Here is a 22,808-nt window from a genome sequence, read left to right as displayed (position 1 = left end):
CCTTCTCCCCTGTGGATCGTTTCAATCGTGGCGATGATTCCACCGTTTGTTTTCACTTTCAGAAACAGAAGAAGCCGCTGTTAAATGCAATCCGGCGTTTTATGAGGGTAGGTCACTTTTAGACATCTTACGCTGCCTTTGGTTAGTTACCATGTCATGTAGTCGAACCCTGAAATAACTTGTCCAATTTAACTTACTTCTACGAGGACTGATAAGCAATCCTTGGTTATGCACCTACATACGATGGATTAGCAGACACGAGAATAAGTGGCATGCTGCAACAGAAGTGGTGAGTTCTGACCCAGCCAAACAGTTCTTTAAAAACCGTCATATACTCAATGACAATACTGTATCAAACGTCTGTGTACCCACACCACGAAAGAGGCCAGGATAGGCCTTGGGGTCAGCCCTATCCGGTCGTTTAAGTGCAGATACTTTTGAGATGTTTTCACCGGGTTTTTGTTGACTTCCCCTAAACAAAATATTCAAAGCGTTTCACAGAATTAGATTTATTTTACCACTGGGAATAAATCAAGGTCACTGGTGGTTCTACAAAGATGAACGCTTGCTCCAAGTGGCCTGAAAATTCGCTTATTGGATATTGTGGTATGCGGGAACGTTGTTCATATAAGCAGTTCTAATAAGACCTTGCCTACTAATCGAATTAAGAGACACAATTCACCACAAATTTTATTTTTCCTCATAATAAGCCTAAACAAACCACCCAACGTTTATAACAAATTTCATCTAGCATTCTTTATTATCTGGTGTTTGACTGCCACATGTCAGCAAGGAAGAATGCCAAGTAAACAGTGGGAAGGAGGTGGAACTGGAAGGCTCATCTCACCTACGTCCCTACGGATAGCGGCCAAGAGCAGCGTGCCTGCTTCTCAAAATAGCAACCAAATAAGGACATCTGTACAGTGGAATTGACCCAACGTCATTTGTGAACAACCAGCTAACACGGTCCAAGCATACAATGATTAAGAAGCTAGTAAGTCCGGTTAGGAAACGATAATATACTCTCCATCGTGACCGATCATGTCCTGTGGGGTTGCCAACCACATGTTCGGAGGGTCATGTGAACCCCAGAAAGAAAGCTGCGATAATTCCACACCACAGTCTGACAGCAAATGGTTGAATCTCGTCTTGTTAAGTCGTGGTCTCTTGTCAGCGAGCTTTCCGCCAACAGAAATCTGTTCAGGAAACAACAATTTCCTTGGTGGCTTTACATGAGCGATTGATATCCCAACCACTTTAATTTGTAAACTTTTCTTGATGCACCAGTGATCCTGAATCAGCACCCCGTACTCGCTTCTGCACCTCTTTGTTATGAACGCGCTGAAGTCATCCATGATCAAATGCTTGGATCTTTAGAATGTCCTCGGATACGGGCGGGGACCAAGTTTCACAACCGTGTATCACAACCACTCCTACATGTACACTCAATCCTTAAATTTTAGTGAAATTTGTTTCTGATGCCACGAGTGACTGAATGATTACTTAAAACTGTGAAGATCAAAATCGAGGGATGCGCCTCAATCCAAGATTTCCTTGTTAATGATATTCGTCAACAAAACGTGCCGCAAAAAGGTCACTGATGTTTCATTTGGTACAATACTTTAGATGTTTTGGTATTTTTGTGAAGGAGATTACCCACGGCCAGTTTTTCTCCTCTTGAGCTCATAGGGCAAGCGCAGTTCCTAATTTTCCCCCAGCTTTGCTTTCCACTTGAATCCAAAGTTCCATTTACAGTGTCCTACACGAGGTAGTGATTGTCGAATAACAAGACGGTGTTGACCGCACGGTCCAGGCAAAATATCACTTCGCCGGTTGTCATTTCCGCAAGAAGATCCTTGATCCCTTCACTTGTGCAACCCGCGGTGATATCGTTAACAGAAATGCAGAGAAAGAAGGACGAAGGACCTCGTGTGGAAATACATCAATTGTAGGGAACCTCTGAACAACTGTAAACTCCTAAATAATCCCAATTATGCGACAAGAAAACACAGAGTATGTTTTGAAAACTCAGGGGTATTCCTCTTTCGCCGAGAGTATGTGAAAGAACCAACTCATCCAAGGATTCGCAGGTTCCTTTGAGGAAAATCCCCTCTGTTGGCCAACTTCCAATGTTGCGCTTATCAAACATTAAACCACTGTTTCTGTTCTCAGATTTCCCTCTCACGCATAGCGGTTAGGCGGCACAGGATTATTGAAGTGAGTAGACGAGTGATGGTAAGCGGGAGACCCATAGCTATACAGTTGGAATAGTCCCCTTGTGTATATTTGATGGATAGATATTTGATGAGAAGCTGGCCGCAGTTACCTGGCACGCTTTTTGTTCTCAGATAAGTCCAAGCAGAACACGAGGACACATTGCCATATTTAATTAGAGCTGAGTGAAATTCCTTTGGCCCGGCAGACCGATGACGCCTTCGAGGAGGATGGTAACTTAGTACTAAGGGAAGATTCTGATGAGTCGAAAGAAACTACCAAAAGTAGAAATCCCCATAAAATACACCAAGGAAAAAAGATCACAACATCACACAAACCGGGAACGGGTTGGCCGGAAAGAGGAACCAAATACAGCAAAAGAGCTATCCAAAAAACTACCGGGGTAGGACATATACAAAGCAGGAACAAATCACGAACCGGCCAATCACACTTTTCGAAAACCATATAAACGCAGACAACTATGGAGGACGCACCCATAACTGCGCACTGAAGACATATCTTCAATTGGGGACGGAACGCTTTTAAGCGAATTACCAAGCTCGGCGAACAAATCAGCTGCCATCTGCTCATCCACCAAGGAAAGATATGAAGTTACGGACTGCCATTCGAGTTTAATTTGCCGGATGACTGGTATAGGTTCAGACACCGTCGGCCAGATAGACTGGCTTTGAGAACATTCTGAAGAGTCATCGGCTTTTACTAAACACTGGATTAATCGAGTGAGCTTCGGTGCATTCCCTGACGCGCTAGTTTTTTTCCATTTACTGAGCTTTCTGTCACCCCAGCGATCTCCACCCTCATTCCATCTACACTAACAATTTTGCATGAGACATATTCGGATTCCTGGTTTCATTGACATCCGTGGTCTGGATAGTCGTTCCACAGAAATTCGTCATTTTAAGCACACAGACTGCAACTCATTGCCAATTTTAATGTCACCATGTACCATTCAACAAGGCCAGTAGTTCTGAACGTTTATAAATCAAAGAGTATGGAGAAGGCAGCTACTAGATTTCAAAATATAGGTCGTTGAGACTTACTTTCACTGTTGAACGAAAATTGTATTACATCAGAATGTTTTGTTCAAGAAGAGAGCAGATGTCTCCCTGAGTGGCCTCCTGAATACTCGAGTATTCCTCCTCGATTGGATATAAGACTAGGATTGATGATAGGATATTAGAAGTTCAATGAAAAAAGATGGGTTACCAACCTAAAAGTTGAGGGAATGTCTGAATGCGACAGACTTTAACTGTGGCCTTTATTCACAGCCTACTTAATACCTCACATATTAGAAAATAAACAAAATCAGATGGATTCTCCCGATGAGTACAAAGTAGCGGACATGCTCTTCAGATTCATTCTTAACACGTAGATTGGATCGCGTAGCTTCGTTTCTCTAGGTTCCAAGCGTGTGCCACGCTACCTGACTGGGAAGTCCTGACTGGCGAGTCGATCGATTGTCATTACCAGGACAGCTAGTGGGTCGTCTTTCGATGAGTCGGGCACACCAATCACATCGCTCAAGTGTGAACACGTTCGCCTGTTCGGATGTGAGAATTCAGACGCGCCAAACGTGCGTTGGTGGAGTACTGGTTACACGCTCGCCTCGCATGTCAGATGTCCGGGGTTCGAATCCCGGCGCGGTCATTGGATATGCACTGGTGATGAGCGAAACTCGAGTCCGGTGCATCCCTTTGGTGTGAACTCACCGGAATGATTGCGCCAGATTGCACGACCGTTCAAACGAGAGTGGTGTCTGTGAACAAAGTGCTTGTCTCGCAAAACCCCAAAATTGCATACGAATTAAGCTGTGGCCTTCAGTCGTTACAGGTCGACCAAGTGATTGAACACAAATGTGATTTTTTTTCGGTATTTGCAGACACCAACACGAGTCAGCCTTTTTGTTGTTGGACGGATACTGACGCTACTAATGGGCAATCGGTACTATCCTGTCTACATGGGAGCTGACTTTTTGGAAAATGACGAAAAAGGTAAGTATAGAGCTATTTTTTTGTCGGCGTTGCTTGAAACTTTGACTGGTCCTGATTAAATACCTCACATTCGACGTGGCCAGAAATGGTATGCCTCCTTCTATCTGTACATGGTTTCTAAGGGGAGACAACTTTGTCTTGTTATGTGACTTGTTAACTGTAGTCCGTTCCCTGATTTCAGTTTGTAGTAGGTCCATGTGCACTATGTTGTTTTTGGTAGGAAGGGCTCAATCCTGTTGGTTGAGCGACTGACCAAAGCAGATAATTTGAGCCTCTGCTTCACGAAGTATTCAACGGTGCACGCCTAACTTACTAAATCTCATAACAGCGAGATGTTCTGTCACCAGTTGAGCCAACAGTAGTATACTACACGACTCCAACCAGCAAAAAGTTGAGTTGTTTTAGACTTGTTCCTAATTTCTTGACCAGAGTTATTCACATGGTGCTCGGAATTTACGAGTTTCTTGCGCACAAGGAGGAATTCAGATATTTTCATCAGCACTCATTAGAGAGGAGTTGCTAGGTTCTGTTCAACTCGCTGATCTGAGGTAGCATACCTTTCCCCTGATTTCATCGTTATCCCTAAGTTGTTATAAATGAACCCTTTTATGAACTCGAGTAGTGAAGCTAGAGGCAAAAACTGACGGACAAAACCGGCTCAGCCCAAATAAAACCCACCGAACGGAGGCTAAAAAAATTATTAAAGGATTAATTTGGTAGAACCTGGAATTCTGGTTTACGAGATCTCGTGTCTGTTCTGCCTTTGAGGCTAATATCTGGTGACTGGTATGCAAGCATTTGTTGTACGCGAGATGAACATTGTATATTGAGTAGGAATCCTACATCAAAAATTTTGCCTCTGACAAGAAGTTATCACAATATTGGAAAATCTGTGATATGCAATTCGAATTGTATTGAACATTTGGTGAATTATCAAATCCAGTTCTGAACTACTCCTTGTTGTTAGCTAGGGCAAAGATGTTATCATGTCCTGCGACGCACTTATTCATATGGGCGTTACTGACGGAGCGGAAAGAATCTGCCGAACTATTCTGGACCCAGCTTGAAGAACCTCTGGGTGCCGCTCTGATGGCCGCCGCGCTTCTTCGCCACTACTGCCACTATGCAGACTCAACGGTTAATCGGGATGAACTGGAGGAACTATCAAGGTAAAAACTACTTTTTGACCCCCGCGCATCACGAACTCGATGTTGCGTGGTGAATGTCTCGGGCTGTCGATTCTCCAACTTCGATTCATCAATGTCCGTTCGTTGTTAACCTTCTCGGCGTACCACTACACTGCCATATGAACACTTTAGGGAGCATTCATTCTAAAAGCTGATCGGTGGACGAATAAAATAATTGGTGTTAGACTGGCTAGCTTATGAATGTTTCTTCAGTTAATAGGGAGAAACAGAGAAGAGCATCAGAGACGCGAAAGCCATAGCTCCCAATGTATGAGAGAACACAACTCGCAAACGAACCGTATGGTGTTTAGCTGAGCATCTTGCTTTAAGCGGATGGTGATTAACTCAGAAAACACTCTGGCTACTGAGAAGTCGTAGGGAAATTTCATCTGATTGATCTTCGCTTCATCTACAGTACTTCATAATTACCGAATGTTTAATAGAAATGTGTGGTTTAATCAGAACTGGACTACACCTTCATCTTTAATATCCAAGATGGCAGTTCACCCACATGACTTAATAAACTGTGACATTCAGGAATCGCAAACCGAATTAGCTTGGGGTGTCCCTCTTCCAGATAGAGTCGCGTTGGAAAATGTCTGGTATGTGTTCTGGAACATTCAGCTCACTCAGCACTCCAACACGTACTTCATTCGCATCACAGGTGTGTAGCAACGGAAAGCAAAATGTAAAGTGTTTCCGGTGCCATCAAGCCTACGAGGCACTTAACGGACGTCTGTATCCCATGCTGGTGTCCAGCTTTGAGTCTAACAACTGGGAAGTAGGGTACGGTTTGAAACAGTTTAGTTTTCATGATGACATCGAAGGTGGTGAACAAAGCCTGTCTTCTGTCATTGGTCTCCTTGGCTAATGCACCATATTTATGTAATATTTAGGAGGAACTATGCGTGCAGTTTCGAAGGCACATGGGTACATGAGTGAAGGAAGATGGAGGGGCTACGATAGGCTCGAGATCTGGTTTCTTCTAAGGGCAAAGAAGTGGGTCGTGCTGCTGGATTCCAGTCGATTCCATAATCGATAATCGCTTAAACCTGTGATCCGTTCAGACACACTCGGTGCATGCACACTGCCTGTCTCTTGCATGCTCGGCTGTAGTCAGACCTTGTGCAGTTGCACTTGAGATAGGCTCTTCCAACTTTCATTCAACGAGCGGATTGCACTCTTGCATAATCTTGGATAAATATCTTATCGTCCTACTAATGTACCAGGCCCTTCAACTGTGATATTCGTAAAGATCGCTTTTAACGACGTTTAAACCGCTTTATAATGGCTCGCCCAAGTTCCGTTGTGGTAGCCGAGGATATATACGGGTTTCTGGGGCTCGTTTGAATAGTTATCTTGAAAAAGGATCGCAGAGGGCGGTGAACGATGAACGCCTGCTGTGGCTACTCTCGGTAACAACCCAATCCGCTTGTCCATATGGTACCTCTTAAATACTAACACACATCAAGCTCAGATGGGCCACATCGACTTCAGTTAATCGGAAAAACTAATGGCTGGAACACCTATGTGAATACTGATGACGGTGATGATTTTCCATGCTATTTTGAGAATCCTAATTTGAGGTGGACTTATTAGAACCACATTATGATTTCACTTTAGAAAGATCCGAGTTCGGGAGTCAGCTCTTACTGGAATTTACTGTCCATTACCTCGGTAGATGCTTGTCGCTCTGATTACGGAGTAGCCCAACCATCTACTTTTAAGCACAGAATGCTAAGAAACACTGCCAGATTACCCGAGGCTCGGACAGGTATCCCTGTCTAGCGAGAGTGCAGTACAACCTGACTTATTGCCGGTTGTCAGTTGGTACGGAGTAACTGCGGCGGTCGGGAAGCTTGTTGAATTCAGAAATCTAAGAAGGTGAAGGACGCGAAAACCCGTGCTAATGAACAAGACCTCTTCCGACTGAGACACGAAAATACCTCTAAGGAGTAACGAAATCACCGAATGAAACGTCTCATTCATTTCCTAAATGGTTGAAGTGAACATTCTCAATAATAATTCGACTGAACACCACTCATTTAGATTCGAAAACGGCAAAGAACCTCTAGACAGAAAACTTTCAACCTCTGACCTATTTCAAAATAGGCGAATGCCAAACATTATCCCGTTTCCGGTCCCACGAGCTCGGTTTAAGGATGCGTATATCTAGGTGAAAGAGACCACTCCAGCAAACGGGAATGGCTCGATCTTAGTGTTTATTTGTGGAAGTACGCTCATGCTGAATGTGACAGTCGTGGAAGTATTGAATTGGCTACCACAGTGATCCGACTCTGCGTCATGTAGCTTGAATAGTCTAACGGAGCTAGTGACCCAAGAACAGATAACAGAATTCCATCCGGGAATGCTTTGTGTAGACAACTCCATAAAGTGGTAGAACAACCGTCAGTAGTGTGAGTAAATTTAGGAATTTGCTAGAGAATTAAACCAGGAAGTAAAGCTAATCTGTGCCGAGAAGCACTTCAGCGGGAATCGTCAAGAGTATGCGCATCCAGAAGGTCTCGAACCCACGAACTCCCGGTCGATCAACTTGCATCAAGGCAGCATTTAGCGCTGCTCATTGTTCAACCTGATTGATATCTAAGCTACTGCGTAAACCTTTAAGCTGAGATTAATTTATGGTTATTCCAGATTCATCTTGTTTGGAAAAACCATCACTTGTTTCAATTAGTTGTGAAACTGAATGCACAGATCCAAACCGCCTGGAATTCCTCGCCCAAAGTTATTCATATCTTAGTTTCTCAGTTGATTTTATCAGTAAGAATATGAATGCAACTTTGCTTTCACTACCTTCTTGAGTCGAATGGATGATGGTGCGATATTGTTACGGCTTTTTCAAAGAAATATAACGAATTAAAGTGGTGCATAATCAATAATGATTTATACTTACTAACAAATTAAATTTAACTTGGCTGTAGTATTACCAAGGATGACAGGTAGTCAGTTCGCCATTGTGAGAAAAACTGTTTCAGACTAGAGAATACTAAAAATCATAATAGAACTGAACGCTACAAAAAGGTAGACAGTTTTCCAAGTCCCGAAGAAATATGCTTTTGAATTTTCTCAAATAAAAACTTCTCACTCTAGATAAGAGTGGCAGAAATAGGAATTTTTTTTGGTATGATATGCGCAAAACTGTGCTACACCATAGAGCGTGAGAGAGACGAAAACACCCAAAGACGATGTAAGAATAGACTGCTGATTTAATGATGTGTATAATTTCAAAGGCTGGAGCCCGAACCAGTGACGTTGGATGCGAATGACTTTACAAAGAAATGTGACTAAGCAAAAGCCTATTTAATAAAACGGAGGCTAGTACAACTCGTATTTGAATGCTTAGGTGATTTATTGTAACTGTGGTCACTTTTATGATAGCTGAAATGAACTCTAGTAGACTGTAAAATAATTTACATGGGCCGTTAAACAATAAATTCATCATCATCATCATCACCATCATCATCATCATCACTGTAGTGAATGAAATAAGGCAATAAGTCTAGGACTTTATGCTCAGTATTATGCGTATGTGTTTTTAACTACTGTGGTTTAGTTATAGTGTGGATGAGTACTTTGTCTCAGAAACTATTATCCAACTTTACAGTGCATTCGAGGCCAAAGCGTGTGGATTACTGAGCGAATGTTTCGCAGACGATCCTGCGAGCACCGCTGAGGTCCTAATCCGGGAGCGAGCGTTGTTTGGACACATGTCCTGTTTGATGCTGGCATCAAATGGAAAATGTCTCAGCTTCGTCGCTCATCGTTGCTCAGAGCAGTATCTTGAATTGGTGTGGTGTGGCAACATTGATCCGCAGACTTCACGATTTTCAGTGAGTTTTTCATGAAGCGAATAACCTTTCTGGAAAATTCGAGGTTGTATCCATATGTACTTTCTATATAAATCTTTCTCTTAGGTGAAGTATCGTGGGAAAATGCTCTTTTCGCGAATTGACCCCAACACTAGTTCATGGTTTGACCAAAAAATGATGCAAACCCTATACTACTTGCATGAATTAGGAAGTAGCTTGAAATATTTATGCGAAAATCTGAAACATTACCGATCATGTAAGGGTGTATCGTTGTATTGGAGTACGAGTTCTTTCAAACTGTTGTCTGTGTTGTACATCTAAACAAGTCATTCACCCCATTGTTCTGATCCCAGTTACTCTGCTACCTCTTGCTCTGCCACCTACTTGCTCCGGTGTATAGAAACTTAACAGGTATGTTTTAGTACAAAAAGTTTGATATGTACCCAAGCGCTGACTGACTGATGTTGAATTTAGTAGACAGATCAATGGCCACCTCATCTACGACCAAGTAAAGTGCCAGAGCTACTAATATAACGGTAATACTACTGATGGGAAACACATGCGAGTTTCTTGCGTCTCTTGAAAAGTGATATCTATTGCGGAATTTGCGAAGTCGCTTTGTAACACTTCCTTGTATTTGAGCAACAGGTAATGAATATCCAGGAAATTTCAGGAAGTCCCGTTCAAGAAGAAGATGGATATTCAGCTTTTTGTAAATAAAATGCATATGAGAGTTTTTCTTCCAAAAGTCTGTAACTATCAGTTGGCATTTTCTAATGAGTAACTCCGCGGCGAAGGTCTTCTTCCTTTCACTGATATTTCGATGAATTACCCGGAATGATATTAACCCCATCGTCCCTCGAGTTTCGGATAGCTCAACGGTTACGAATTGAACTAATCACCGAAGCGTCACCTATGTGATCAGTGGAGGTCTTTAAATATAGAGATGTTTTCTGTATGAATCCCTCTGATTTCGCGTGCCGGTGACCAGTCACTTTAGAATCTGGGTCGCTTAACGAGACAAAATGGCCAGATATTTCAGCCGCGTGTTTATGAAGCTGACTATGGGAACGGAGCAATTCGTTTCTTCGATTATATCCGTCCTGACGCTGACTTGTATTGTGTTTGATAAAGAAATGTAAAAAATCTTTGCTCATAGTGTCAGCACGGCTTAGATAACAACCGTGGGCACTGTAACAGACTGCATTCCAACGTTAATACCAGCTAAGGCTATTCCACCGATTCAGTAACCAAGGTTGACAGATATGCTTGACTGACCCATATGAATTGAAAGTTTCGTTCAATAGTACTGCTGAGTTACACACTGTGTATTTATTGTGATTTGTTCATTCGTCCATTTTGAACGCTGTCCAAAAACATTAGGTGCTTGGAGATAGATGACCTATTTACACAGGATGAAAGCTATTCATGCGAATAGTACTAAGTTCACATAGTGGGTACTAATTTAAATGCAGTTAGATGGATGGCTGTTGGTGGGCTGAGTGGGTGCCATGAGGGTTACTAGTGAATAGCCAAGCAGAAGATTTCATGCGCTTAGTGTTTCTAGCGACGGTAGTTATAATAACCTCCAAAACAGAGAATACACGCTTCTTATATGCAAACCGAGAGGTTTCAGTAGATGATGTGCCGTTCTGAACAACAGAGAATTGCCCACAAATTAAACCTCTGATTCCCGATTGAAGATGAATATCTAAGATATATCCAGAGGACTGCCAAAGTAGACAAAAGCATGCGGTGGATGCGAGACCCTTTTCCATTTCACTAAGGGAATGCAATCGAGATAAACCATGTAGTTGAAGGGATGCCAAACGGCAGGTATAATATACGATTCTTTTTGAGGTATCTGCCATTCCGGTTTGCTGAGTTGGCCTGCCTGCTTGTGGAAGTGGAAATCTACTGCAGTTAGCGTTAACTTCTGTAAAAGACTCGTCAGTTTGAACCATAAATTCAGCTCTTGTTCAACATTTTTCACCGAATATTCTTGTGTGTGGCGGTGTATGTGCCTTCCCAATAAGAGCTCAGGTATGCTGAATGCTAAAATGTCTGACAAACACCGTCGTCGTTCTTTTAAAGGGCTTTCAAATTCCTCGGTCTTATGTGGTCAAGTAAACAAGTCGTGTAGGGTCAGAAACGCCCATGTGAGAATGGTGTCCAGTGGCAGTAGTAATAGGATTCAATTCTTGCTACTAACAATGCGTAAGTAATCAAATGGATAAATTTTTCTGGAACAAGCGCCCCAACAGTTGGTGCGTCGTAATGGGCAACCAATATCTCCAGATCGTTCATTCGAGTGACACACTCGTCCGGATCACTCGACACAGTTGTGCAACGGTCTCTCGTTGAAGTTGTTGTCAGCAGATTTGGAATAGTATGTGTAAATGTGAGCACCAAAGTACAAAGTAGGTCGTGGCTGCTAAAAGTGGCTGGAGTGGGATAATATCGATGGGGTTTGTTTAGTCTGTGCTCCATTACAACAAAGAAGCCGAACAGCAGCTATGAAATAAATCGCGTAGTACTGCAAAATTACGTTACTAAGAGGCACGCTTGAAACTGCCGGCAAAAACATTACGGAATTCAATAAAGCCAGAGTTTTGGTCAATAACGACCATTGTCGTAAAACGGACAGACAGGCAACAGACAAAACGGGTCGGCTAACAACAGATGTGTTTCTGCAGAGAGCTATTTATCTGTTGGACAGCTTTTATGGGAATCCGTTAAACCCTGAGGTTCCTCACGCACTTTTGGGCTTTTGGACTATCGATTCGAAAACTAATTGCAGTAATTTGAAAAATTAGGTATATTCCTTATAGTAGCGTGCCCCAGTTGTAGCAGGGTAAATGTATACTTCTGTTTATACCATATTACCGAGTCAGAGAAAAATAACAAGCGTTATTGTACCACTTTCAGTAAGCCGGACTTTTGAGGGAGTTTTGTCCTGTAAATGAAGCTAGTCTATGCTGAAAAGCCGCCTTGTGGCCGAACGGTTAATTGTTCAAACTGCTAGCCGGAAGACCGCAGGTCCGAGACTCCCTGGAGTTTTATGAGATGCCCGTTTCTGGGGATTCTAGTTAGGGATCGAACAGATGTACAATACTTATAGGCTTTTATCGTGGATTGGCTTCACTTACAGGACGGGATCTTCATTAAAAATTCACAAATCTCTTGACACTATCAACAATAGGGAACTATTGTTGGTCGTGTGTAAACAGATGTTTTCCAGAAAGGACATCCCTCTCAAATGACTGCAACTGTCTTGTTCCCTAAGCCCAGTTTATTTGATGCGGTCTCTTAGGGTGCGTTACTCCAGGGTGATCCAGTTAAATGGTTCCCAGGAATTCATATACCTATTTTACGTTCGAATGCTTCTTACGGTGATCCAGACCAGCTCGCTTCTATTCAAAAGTTATTTAGCGGTGGCATAGTCTTCAGACTTATCAAACCTTAACGGTTTCTTTCACTGAAGTTAAACCATGCCACTAAGCTTAGATTCCATTGTTATTCAACTATACCTATTCTCCCTCCCCAACAGTTTTTTATTGGTGTACTGGTTGGCATTCTGATGCCTCCACTGGTGCCGTTTACCCTGAAGTTCACCGTGGATCGAAATCGAAGAAGGGAACTGGATGATAATCAAGACAATGAGGATGAAAAACGACCCTTGGTGAGCATTTTACTGCTATTTTCTCATCTTTGGCAGGCCGGAGTTCCTACTGCAGATCTTAGAACTCAACCATAGAGAGTATTTAAATCATGGTGTGTTATATCGCGTTGTTTTTATATAAGAGAATAGTGTCGCTGGAGGCATCCCTTCCAGTTGAATCTGCAAGACAGTCACAAGATCCGATTCACGGTTACCAATAACCCATTAAGTTATATGCTGTCCGGCAACCTGTCGCAAAGATTTTGTACCTGGCTGTATTGTCAAAGTTTGTTTGTTGTTCGAATCATCCACGAAACATCGTTTGTCTTGACCTGATAAGATGTTTTTTACTACAGGTACACTTGTTAAGGCTGCGCCATGCGTCACTCTGTGGAAACATTTTTGCACCGTCAAGACCAATAAGAGCTCCTAGGACGAGGATACATTCACATATAATCCCTCGGTTCTTCTTCCATATTTACCCTAGAACAGCTTATACTGTGCGGCAGTAAACCTGTACCAGTTCAGCTACGCACACCACTCTCTTACTTGTGCAGCAACCCTGTGTTTTGTGTTTTAGCTGATCTAAGAGTACTATCGATACCCCTTCAATCCTGTGGTTCACAATTCACACAGTCAATGATTTATTCTTGGAAGAAAATCTTTGCCGCAGGATGATTTGTGACATTAAACACGCATCCATCAATCACCCGAACAGATGTATTTGGGGAATATAAACTCATTTGCAAACTAATTTGGTTCATTCGAGAGAAAGAACCAAATTAGTTTGCAAATGAGTGTATATTCGCTAATTTCGTGCAATTTGGTTTCAAGCAGAACATAAGGTTGACGGAAACCCGGGGACTGTGCCTACCTGATGAGTCTCAAGAAGAGCGAAACCGGTCGTGGGCTGTCGATGGATTTTCAGCAACCTTATGAGTAGTACATTACAAAGATATGGTGTATTTGGGGTTTGCTGGAGTGGCCGATGAATATACACATCTACCCGTCTAAATTCTAAGTTATGTAGGATAGGGGGTGTTTCTCAGTTGGCTTTCTTGTAATTAGCTATAAATTTCGAAGCAAATAATTTGTGTGATTGTCTTTTTTCAACCAGATGTTGTTGGAAGAGGTATAGGTTAGAGGAAATAGCAGTAACAACAAATGCTTTTTTTAGTCCCAGATGAACCCCTGCAGTAGGTTTAGATAGATTTTCTCAAAAGTTAGGCAATTTGTGAATCGAACGAATTGGTGTCAGAACGTGACACAGGTGAAGAACGAACCAGTGAGAATGCGAAGCAGTTGTTTCTTATCTAGCTAGTTGCGATCAGTTGTCATATTCTGTTCGAGGATATATAAAGGAAAGCACGTAAGGAGCAAACAGTCAACCGACCTTGCGCTATTGAAGTTACCTCGATTGATGTATTGTGAAAGGGATGCAAACCAACCGTCAACTTTGGTACGTTGACAAAAACCGATCTGCAGACGATACTCACTTTGGCAGTGTTTTTAAAATGCTGAAGGTGTTCGCTCTGGAAGTACCATATCAATGCGTTGGTGAGATCTTGGAACAAGTCTCGATAACTACACAGCTCAGCAGCGAGTCGGTGCTAAAGCTAATGGTGACGGAGTTCATTAAAATGCACAATTAGATATCTGGGAGGCACTAAACGCATTCATAATCGGCTTTAATTCCGGTCCACAGGGCCCAAAGTTTTCACCACTTGGAATAATCCAGTAAGGTAGGGTCAAGCGAGTTCTTCCCACATAATTTTCGAGGAGTGGCAACCAAATAACCCGAATGATAATTATGATGAAGTTCATCAATAAATCAACAAATAATGATATATACCTCACACCCATTCAGAAATATAAGTCCTTAATTAACCACAAGCCTATAGGTATCTCTCTCATGTGCTTTACAGCATCGTTGCATTCAAAGTGCTCCCTTTCCGTTTAAGATTCATGGCACTTCGTTTTCGGTGCTTTTCTCTTAGGTTCTCCTTTCTAGGCAGACTGTGCCCTTTTTGGATGATTCTTTAGGAGTCTACGTTGATGCCGCGAGCGTCGACGGTAGTTCAGCTTATAAATTTCCAGCTTCTCACTTTCAAAAAGGGTGTTCTGCAGGACTGCTAATTTGGTTTCAGCCGTCCTCTTGGTGTAACAAACTTTCCAACACACTGAACAAAGCTCTTATTGTTACAATTTACTACGAACCTTGTTCGTAATAATATTACTGATGATAAACTCAAGCAGAATCCCTGTGAACAGCTTCATCGCTTTTCAGTGACTCACTTGCCATGCCTTTCACAACAAATTTCGACGCTTTCTTCTCACAGTCGAGCACAGCCAGCCTGCCAGAAATGGCATCTGCAGCCGAGTAAGTTTCACGTTGGCTTTTTTTGTTAAAGAATGTCTTTTGTTCAACCCTTTATTCATTTTGATTTGACGGCACCGCGAGGACTGAATTATGTAGCCATGGACTGCTTCGTTCGTCCAAATGATGGGGTCAAACCCGCATTTTTTTTAATAGGATGACTCCATCTAGTTCCTTGATTTTATACCATTTTTAATACTGTCAAAATGTCTTGGACCTCTCATTGTCCAATCTGCCCCTTACGGAACTTACCAGGTAGATCTAGTAAACTGTTCTTGGGATGTGGTTGCGTGGCTACAAATCTTTTTATCGGTCGCTGGGCAATGAAAATACTATGATATGCTTAGATGTGAAGTGGCCCTAATGTGGCATACCCTGTCAAAATGTGTTACAAACTAAGTGTTTTGCTGGAATCTAATCGAGAATTTCGTCAACAGCAACTTAAATTGGAAACGTATTTTTATGTATCCGGCTAACATCAGTTCTTTCTCGGACGAGAATCATCAACAGAACGGGAAAATCTATTTTTACTCACCCCTAGTTGTGTGGAGTGCTCATCGATGCAGGACATTTTAGGGTTCACCTCCGCATATTTTGAATGAACATTCCTAGAGACCTACCTTCAGACCCAGCTGAGGCTGGACCGACCTGTACTATCTTACCAAAATTCTCAAGTTAAATTGTGAAACCTAAAAACTTCTTTTTATACGCAAAAAAATTCACTGTTCTACTGGCGCCTCCCTTGTTCTTCCAGGTTACTTTGCCCTACCTAGTTTGTCATCATTTAATTTTATCGTTTTACTCTGTTTTTAGTAATGAGCGATCAAAAAGGAGAGGGTGCTATAGCTACCGAAGAAAGCTGATTGGGTTCTACAACGCACCCATGGTCAGATTCGCTTATGCCACGGTGAGTTGAGAAGCGAGTTACACTTTCTGTGTAGACCTTGGCTAGTCAAATTCTGTATTGTCCTTTTATGGCTGCGTAACCTAAAGTATTTCCAAGTTTATGACAAAGCCAGTGCAAGTCGAATGCGCTCAGGCGGGCTCTTTTTTTAAGACACTGTCCATTTTGAACGCAAACGTCTCCTCTGATGCCAGCCTGTACGTTTCATTGATTGTCTTCATATTTCCGCGGGTGATCAGCGTCGGCTGGCTGTTGGAGAGAACGTCACCGTGCAACTTTCTTGCAGTTGAACACAAGTTCACCATGGCTATGACTCAAGAAAGAGATCAGAACATACAACAGCCTTCATACAAAGGGGGTTGAAAAATCGTTCACTGGCATGCAATATGCAAATTATTTTCAATTTGGTTATGACGTTGTGAAACTCGAATGTTCAGACGCAACACGACAAGAGGTTAAGGTCGGGACCAAGTGAAACCATCTTCATAATAAGACACATAGGAAAGAGGGGAAAATTATAAAACCCCTTTGAATATAAACTCACAAGACTTCATTCCAAGTTGTAGACAAGTACGTCATACCATTTGTTACAATCGATGACCGATTACAGCTGTCGACAAATGGCCGATAGGACTATCAGTCACTGATAAACTTTGGATATTTATAAGTGAGGAAACGAAATATTATGTCCTGGTGTGCTTTGAATCATCGAAATGCAGTACTCTAATGAAAAGATATTGTCCTAAATTTAATTTGTGGGCCTACTCAGGTCTTGTCTAACAATGGTGAAGACATTATTAGGTTGTAGTTTTCCGAAACCTCAGAAAAGGGTCTCAAGGCGAAGGTGAAAGTGTTCAGTTGTTTTACAGATAGGCCGGGAGGGGGAGGCTGTGATAAAAGTCCTTTCAGTTTGCAGCTGGGCCACTGGTATAAAGTGTCCCGAACAATGTTACTCAAAACCACAAGTCTTTATTTTTTTTAGTATATAATGGATTAGCTAACAGCTTAGCTACTTGACTGCAGCAGTACAAAAGAGGTCCAGCAAAGCTTTAAATATGAAATAAAATAAGCGCCATGTATAGTTACCTCTTGGGCTGTTCAGGGTGAAACCCTCACGATCCATTTCTATGGCTTAAAAAACCTTTGAAATGTGCCATGTAGTGGGCTTGATGTCACACCCCGCCATCTGAAAACAGGCTTTCTAATGAGCTCCGAATTCCCGACAAATAGATATGTAACACACACAGAAATCCTTTTGTCATCAGTCGTATGAGTATGCTGTCCAAATAAGCCGCACATCAGTTAGCTGAGGATGGGTGGGCTTTTTGTTCTAGCGTCTATCGCCCCCACACAAACGCTTCACTGGTTTTGCTTTATTTGGAACACCCTTCCTTCAATCTCTTTACTAACTAATTGCACGTTTTTCTTCGAATTTCGCAGATGGCCCACTTGGTCTTCCTATGCTTTTTCATCTACGCACTACTATTCGACTACAAGGCTCAAAAGAACTACGATATGACAACCAAGCTGATACTCTTATTTTGGGTATTCACTTATTTTGTTGAAAATGTACGGCAGGTAAGTTGCGTGGCTCATCCAATCTGTAATTCGGATTCGCCATCTGTGTGAATGCTCTTGATCGGCGAACCTTTTTTTACGGACATATTGTAGGACAATTTTGTAGATTTGACGTTCTCTACAGCAATGCTGAAACCTATGAAGAGTTCTAGAACGATTACTCGCTTCTTGGAGCTCATCCGGTTACCAACAAGTTAATTTGCAATTCAGTGAGATTCGGTTGACGGAAACTCGGGGAATGTGTCCACTTGATGAGTCTCAAGAAGAGTGAAACGAGCAGTTTGTTATGGAATAGTTCTCAACAGCTTTGTGAACAGGATTGTGTGAAGGAAACATCTTTCGATGTCTCACGTGTGTTTCCAAACGTAATGTTTTGTAGCGCACTGAGTTGAAGACGAAATCAGCTGATATCAACTTGAGTCCACAGTTAACACCTGAATAAGTTGCCTTAAAATTTGTTCACGTTGTTTCTTCTTTGATATTATCTCGGCTTTCATGTTCACGTAACTGCACACAAGTGCACTTTATGGGCGTCCCAAACTTTTGTTCCGGAAACTCGTTTGGTATGCTGGTTGGCGTTTTGTGGCTTCAGCCTTCACTCGACTGAATGGATTAGATACTTGCCAAAGTTAAATATCGGATTCATTTGATCATCAATATATCACTTCTACTGTTCAGCAGTTACCTCTGTTTCTTTTTCATTTCTCCGTGAACGGTCGTCTGGGATTTTTCCTATGAGGATATAACACTTTGGGACTGGGTAAACCGCCGCTAAATTTGAGTAAAAAGGACAACAGACAGCCTTAAGTTGCAAAAACAGATAGTCAGATATCGTCCTCAAGAACCCTGCATTGTAACAGTCATATTGCTATAGTCTTAAACATCTTAGAGGACATGCACGCTTTGTGTAAACACTCCATATAGTTTTGTTTTGGATTGTGAGAATTTAGCGGCAGATCACGTGTGCCTAGAATACAAGTGGAGCGAACAAAAGTTTTGTTTAGGTTAGGCGTAGTAAACAAGTATACAGAAGTACGAAATTCTATAAGAAAGTGCCGTTTGGACAGCAGGTGCATTTTGTGCCTCACAAAGTTGAATGTCCTTTTCAGGCCGAAGAGCTTTTCCCATCGACAGCCGAGGTAGTTCGCAGAACCAAAGATGCCTCAGAGGAATAGTGTTCGTCAGGGGAGATTTCACTTTGAGGTAAAGAAAGCCCTCAGATCAAATAATAATGTAAGAATCTCAGAGTTTGAGGAGAATCGTAGAACTAAAACGGTACGCTGGATGAATTGCACTTCCGTTGCAACTCTCCGTATGACACACAGGTAATAAAGCAAATGCTTACTTATCTTTAGCAGAAAACGTCACTGTGGTATGCCTTGGTAACTCTTCCATAGTACGCCACATGCAGGGTCACTGAATACTGTGGACATTCGGTGACGGGTTTCACCACCCTTTGGGGCTCATCAGATAGGCTTAGTTCCTGAACTTTCTTCTATCTTATTTCATAACTGAATACCAAAATGCACGTATTTGGTTACAAACGCTGGATTGCAAGTGAACTGGTTGTTACCGATGGATTCACCTAAAGTTCAGTCGGGGTTTCAGGTTACCATATTCCCCATCTTGAATATCGTTCCAACTGGAACAACAGTCTGTCTTGGTGCGGCACTTTCAGTCGAAGGATATTTTTACCGTCAATTTGATCCACGATTCCTGAAAACCCTTACACCACTAGCTCCTCTGTAGCTCTAAACTTGTGTGGCATCTCAGTGTAACTATTTTCAATTGCTTGACGATTCTAGTATCGAGAATCTTCAATAAAGTGTTAAATCTACACCGCCACACTGAATATCTGGGTTGTGATGACCGTACCACGCATAGTCTGACATCTCCGGTAGATCTTCCAGCATACACGTCCTAATTAAATAGACATCCAGAAGAATGGGCGGTGTTTACACTATCTAAAGTGTCTGTCTTTGGATAATTCTCCAGTATATGAGAACAGTCGTTGAGAAAGGCCTAAAAAACGCATATCAGCAGTGAACTCCCTCTTAGAAGAAGTGAGCTTGAATAAGAGACCATATATGATGCTCCTTCAAAGGGGTTCTTTCAAAAAACGATGCGCGTTTACCTGTGTTTCTGCGAAAACAAATCGCCCCTGATCGATCTTTTCATGTGGTATACCTAGGACATGAGGCACATGAACGCTGCGTGATCTCCCATAAAGCCTTATTTATTTTGATGTCAGATTTCTTCTAGATGAGATCTAATCATACATTAAACTCACATCGAAGCCAACCACAAGTAAGCTTATGTGAAAAGTCACCTATACAGCGTGGAGAAGGCGGTTTGGCGCAATACGGGTGAAATGTATCTATTGAAACCCCAATTAACTGGTGAGGATAGCAATATCCTCATGCCAATGTTAGGCCTCAGTGTGAGCATTTCTCGTGTCAGTTTTTGTCAGACTCTTACTTTAAACCAAAAGGACGGTAAAAATGGTCTCCGTAAGGTGAAAGAAGGTCGACTTCTCAAAAAATCCGCATTTAGAAGCCAGCCTCATCGGATCGGCACGAAGTGGATTTTAGTCGAGGGAGATTCATCTCCTTCGGAAGGGCCACTGTTGGTTTCTATCGTGAATACTTGTTACCATTTGGTAGCCATTTTGTTTTGCAAATGTCTGTTTGACTTACCATGTTCGGAGTTTCCAGATAGGTGCTAATGCCTTACCACTCAAGATACTGTTCACATGACTCTTCGGTTCGTATGATGGATCAGTGGATCGTAGTTCGTGATTCTATACAAGCAAGCTATTTTTATGACAATGGCTATAGGCTGTTATCCAGACAGATTCGTTTGTCAGTACATGTTTCATCGTTTACCAACACCCGCCAAGTTGTCTGCCCAAGGTAGGCTTGTGATTGCATAGCCTCATGGTATGGTAAAGTAGATGATTAAATTAATGGTGTCTGGACGCCACCTGGTCCGATTTTTCTGATTATAAACGGCCTTTACAAGATGTTACAGTACTAGATTGTCTAAACACATCTGCTGATTTGTAGCCAGACCCTCAGAGAGTAATCTACTGCTGTAATAAGCATTTTCTGCTTCTTTATTGGCATAAGTTACTCACACGTTTGCTGAATAACCGTCACAACTGACTGCTGGCTTCACACTTTTTGAAGTTTATCACCTAGGCGTAGTCAACGAGCTTCCATCAGTCCTGTTTTTTCTTAAACACCCAGTTGTGGAGGAACTACTATGACATCAACGAGGTAGTCAACTGAACTTCTGGTCCATAATGTGCAGCACAAAGGCTGCCTCATGTTATATTTGGAATGATACTTAGCCTACAGAAGTATTTCTCTTGACCCAGCACTTTTCCGTTCATATTTTTACTTGACAAATTCACCAACCAGTAAAACTCTTCTATATCCATCTCTAAAAGATTTCGTCTTGGCATGTGTTTGAAATTCCATATTTTCATTTGAGAATCCTTGAAGTACGCGTCAAAACCAATGTTTCATGGATTATTCGGAATACGGAATTATAACCAACCTGGCAACCACTTTTATCCGTTGTATGAGATTTCAGAATGAACTAGTCCTCATGAAAATGGTCTTATTCGAAGAGGGTTTTTTCGTTTTCTTCGACAGGAGCGGCCGCTGTTCAGGGATGTCCTTCTCAGGGCTCCCAGAACGAAACAATCAGCATTAGATTTTCACTGCCCTGCATATAGACTTTGGTATATTTACACCACACGCTTCTTAATATTCCTGATTTTGCTGTTTGTATGTTGCCCTTAAAATGTGGGTGCGTCGTACGCGGCAGCCTAAGGTGGGTGATAAGATGAGTAGATTTGAATCACACACAAAAAACGGAAATTTTTCCCCATATGGAATGAGCGTACTATACGGCGGAGCTGAGGAATCATATATTCCAAATTTTGCACCCCGCTGTTGACTGTTGACTTCTTCGTTTAGAGTTGGGCGTCGTTTCTCAAAAATTATCACTTTCGAGCTAAACGTCATGGGACCGAAGTGTAGTAGTCCTACTTGGGCATTGGTCTCTTCTCTGGGAATATGCCGGGGAATATAACGTATTTCTTGTACACCATGTCGACATGGTTCCAGAGAGAACTTCGCCTTCTGTAGATTTGACATATGTAGCCAAATTAAGTCTATTCCTTCCAGAATCTGTTCGAATGAACAGGAGTGTGTTGCAGTTGCAACGTTCAAATATGACATAATAATACATGTTGTTCTTAGATAAAACTTGTGCCTCTTTCTCTCAAGCATATCGGCTGGGAGCCTCAATTATACAGTATCAGTGGTCGCTAGATTACCAAGATACTACTGATTGCCGCACCAAAGATATCCGTTTGTCATTGAGTTCATTGCCGAGTTTAGCCGGATTAGATAGCGGTATGTTTTTTAGCTGATCCAACAGTCAGTATTGCTTACGTTTCTCTTCTGAGAGCGATTCCACGCCTACCATATAGTCATTATACTCTTAAATAAATTTGTGAGGTGCGAGTTTTTCGACCCAGTTCAACCTTTTAACAAATCGTGGTGATAATGCTCACTAATACCAAACAAAAACCATCACATTTCAGGGCTTATCATCAGGTCTGTCGTTCCGAGACTACATGAAACGCATTTGGAAGTCACTGGAGCTGGTGGCAATTATCCTATTCATAATCGGCACGGCGCTGCATTTAATGCTCGTGGCTGAGGTGCGGCGGGCCGCGATGCCAGTTGACCTGGCAAATACAGTTCAACAGACGCTTTATCGGATGGGACAAATTTTCTACGGCATGTCTTTATTCCTGTTCTTCTATCGTCTGCTGGAAGCATTTACAGCTGATAGAAGAATCGGTCCACTCGTAGTAATGATACAGTCTATGGTGAGTTTTGTCGTTTTGTATAAAATTCGATGTACCGTACTCGAAATTATGGCTTTACTATAGCTGAATACGGGAAGGCGATGACAGCTTGTTTTTTCTAAAGTAATAAATCTGGTCGCTTCTGGTTTATCGGGTC

General features: G+C 42.1%; 1 protein-coding gene across 1 annotated transcript in view; it reads left to right on the top strand.

The window, feature by feature from the left end:
* T265_14336 (hypothetical protein) overlaps positions 1 to 22,808 on the top strand; it is a gene marked incomplete at both ends in the record, with an annotated part of 129,402 nt that overhangs the window by 67,754 nt on the left and 38,840 nt on the right. Inside the window, 9 exons of the mRNA XM_009173199.1 lie at positions 63 to 107; positions 4,115 to 4,226; positions 5,194 to 5,395; positions 9,039 to 9,264; positions 12,794 to 12,925; positions 15,244 to 15,284; positions 16,095 to 16,188; positions 17,626 to 17,763; positions 22,382 to 22,672. Of these exons, the coding sequence (XP_009171463.1) occupies positions 63 to 107; positions 4,115 to 4,226; positions 5,194 to 5,395; positions 9,039 to 9,264; positions 12,794 to 12,925; positions 15,244 to 15,284; positions 16,095 to 16,188; positions 17,626 to 17,763; positions 22,382 to 22,672 (1,281 nt within the window). The remainder of the gene's footprint in view (positions 1 to 62; positions 108 to 4,114; positions 4,227 to 5,193; positions 5,396 to 9,038; positions 9,265 to 12,793; positions 12,926 to 15,243; positions 15,285 to 16,094; positions 16,189 to 17,625; positions 17,764 to 22,381; positions 22,673 to 22,808) is intronic.

This window comes from Opisthorchis viverrini, assembly GCF_000715545.1.
Source record: "Opisthorchis viverrini unplaced genomic scaffold opera_v5_178, whole genome shotgun sequence".
Lineage (NCBI taxonomy): Eukaryota > Metazoa > Platyhelminthes > Trematoda > Opisthorchiida > Opisthorchiidae > Opisthorchis > Opisthorchis viverrini.
The sequence above is the reverse complement of the archived record's forward strand: the minus strand, read 5'-3'. Positions and strand labels throughout refer to the sequence as shown.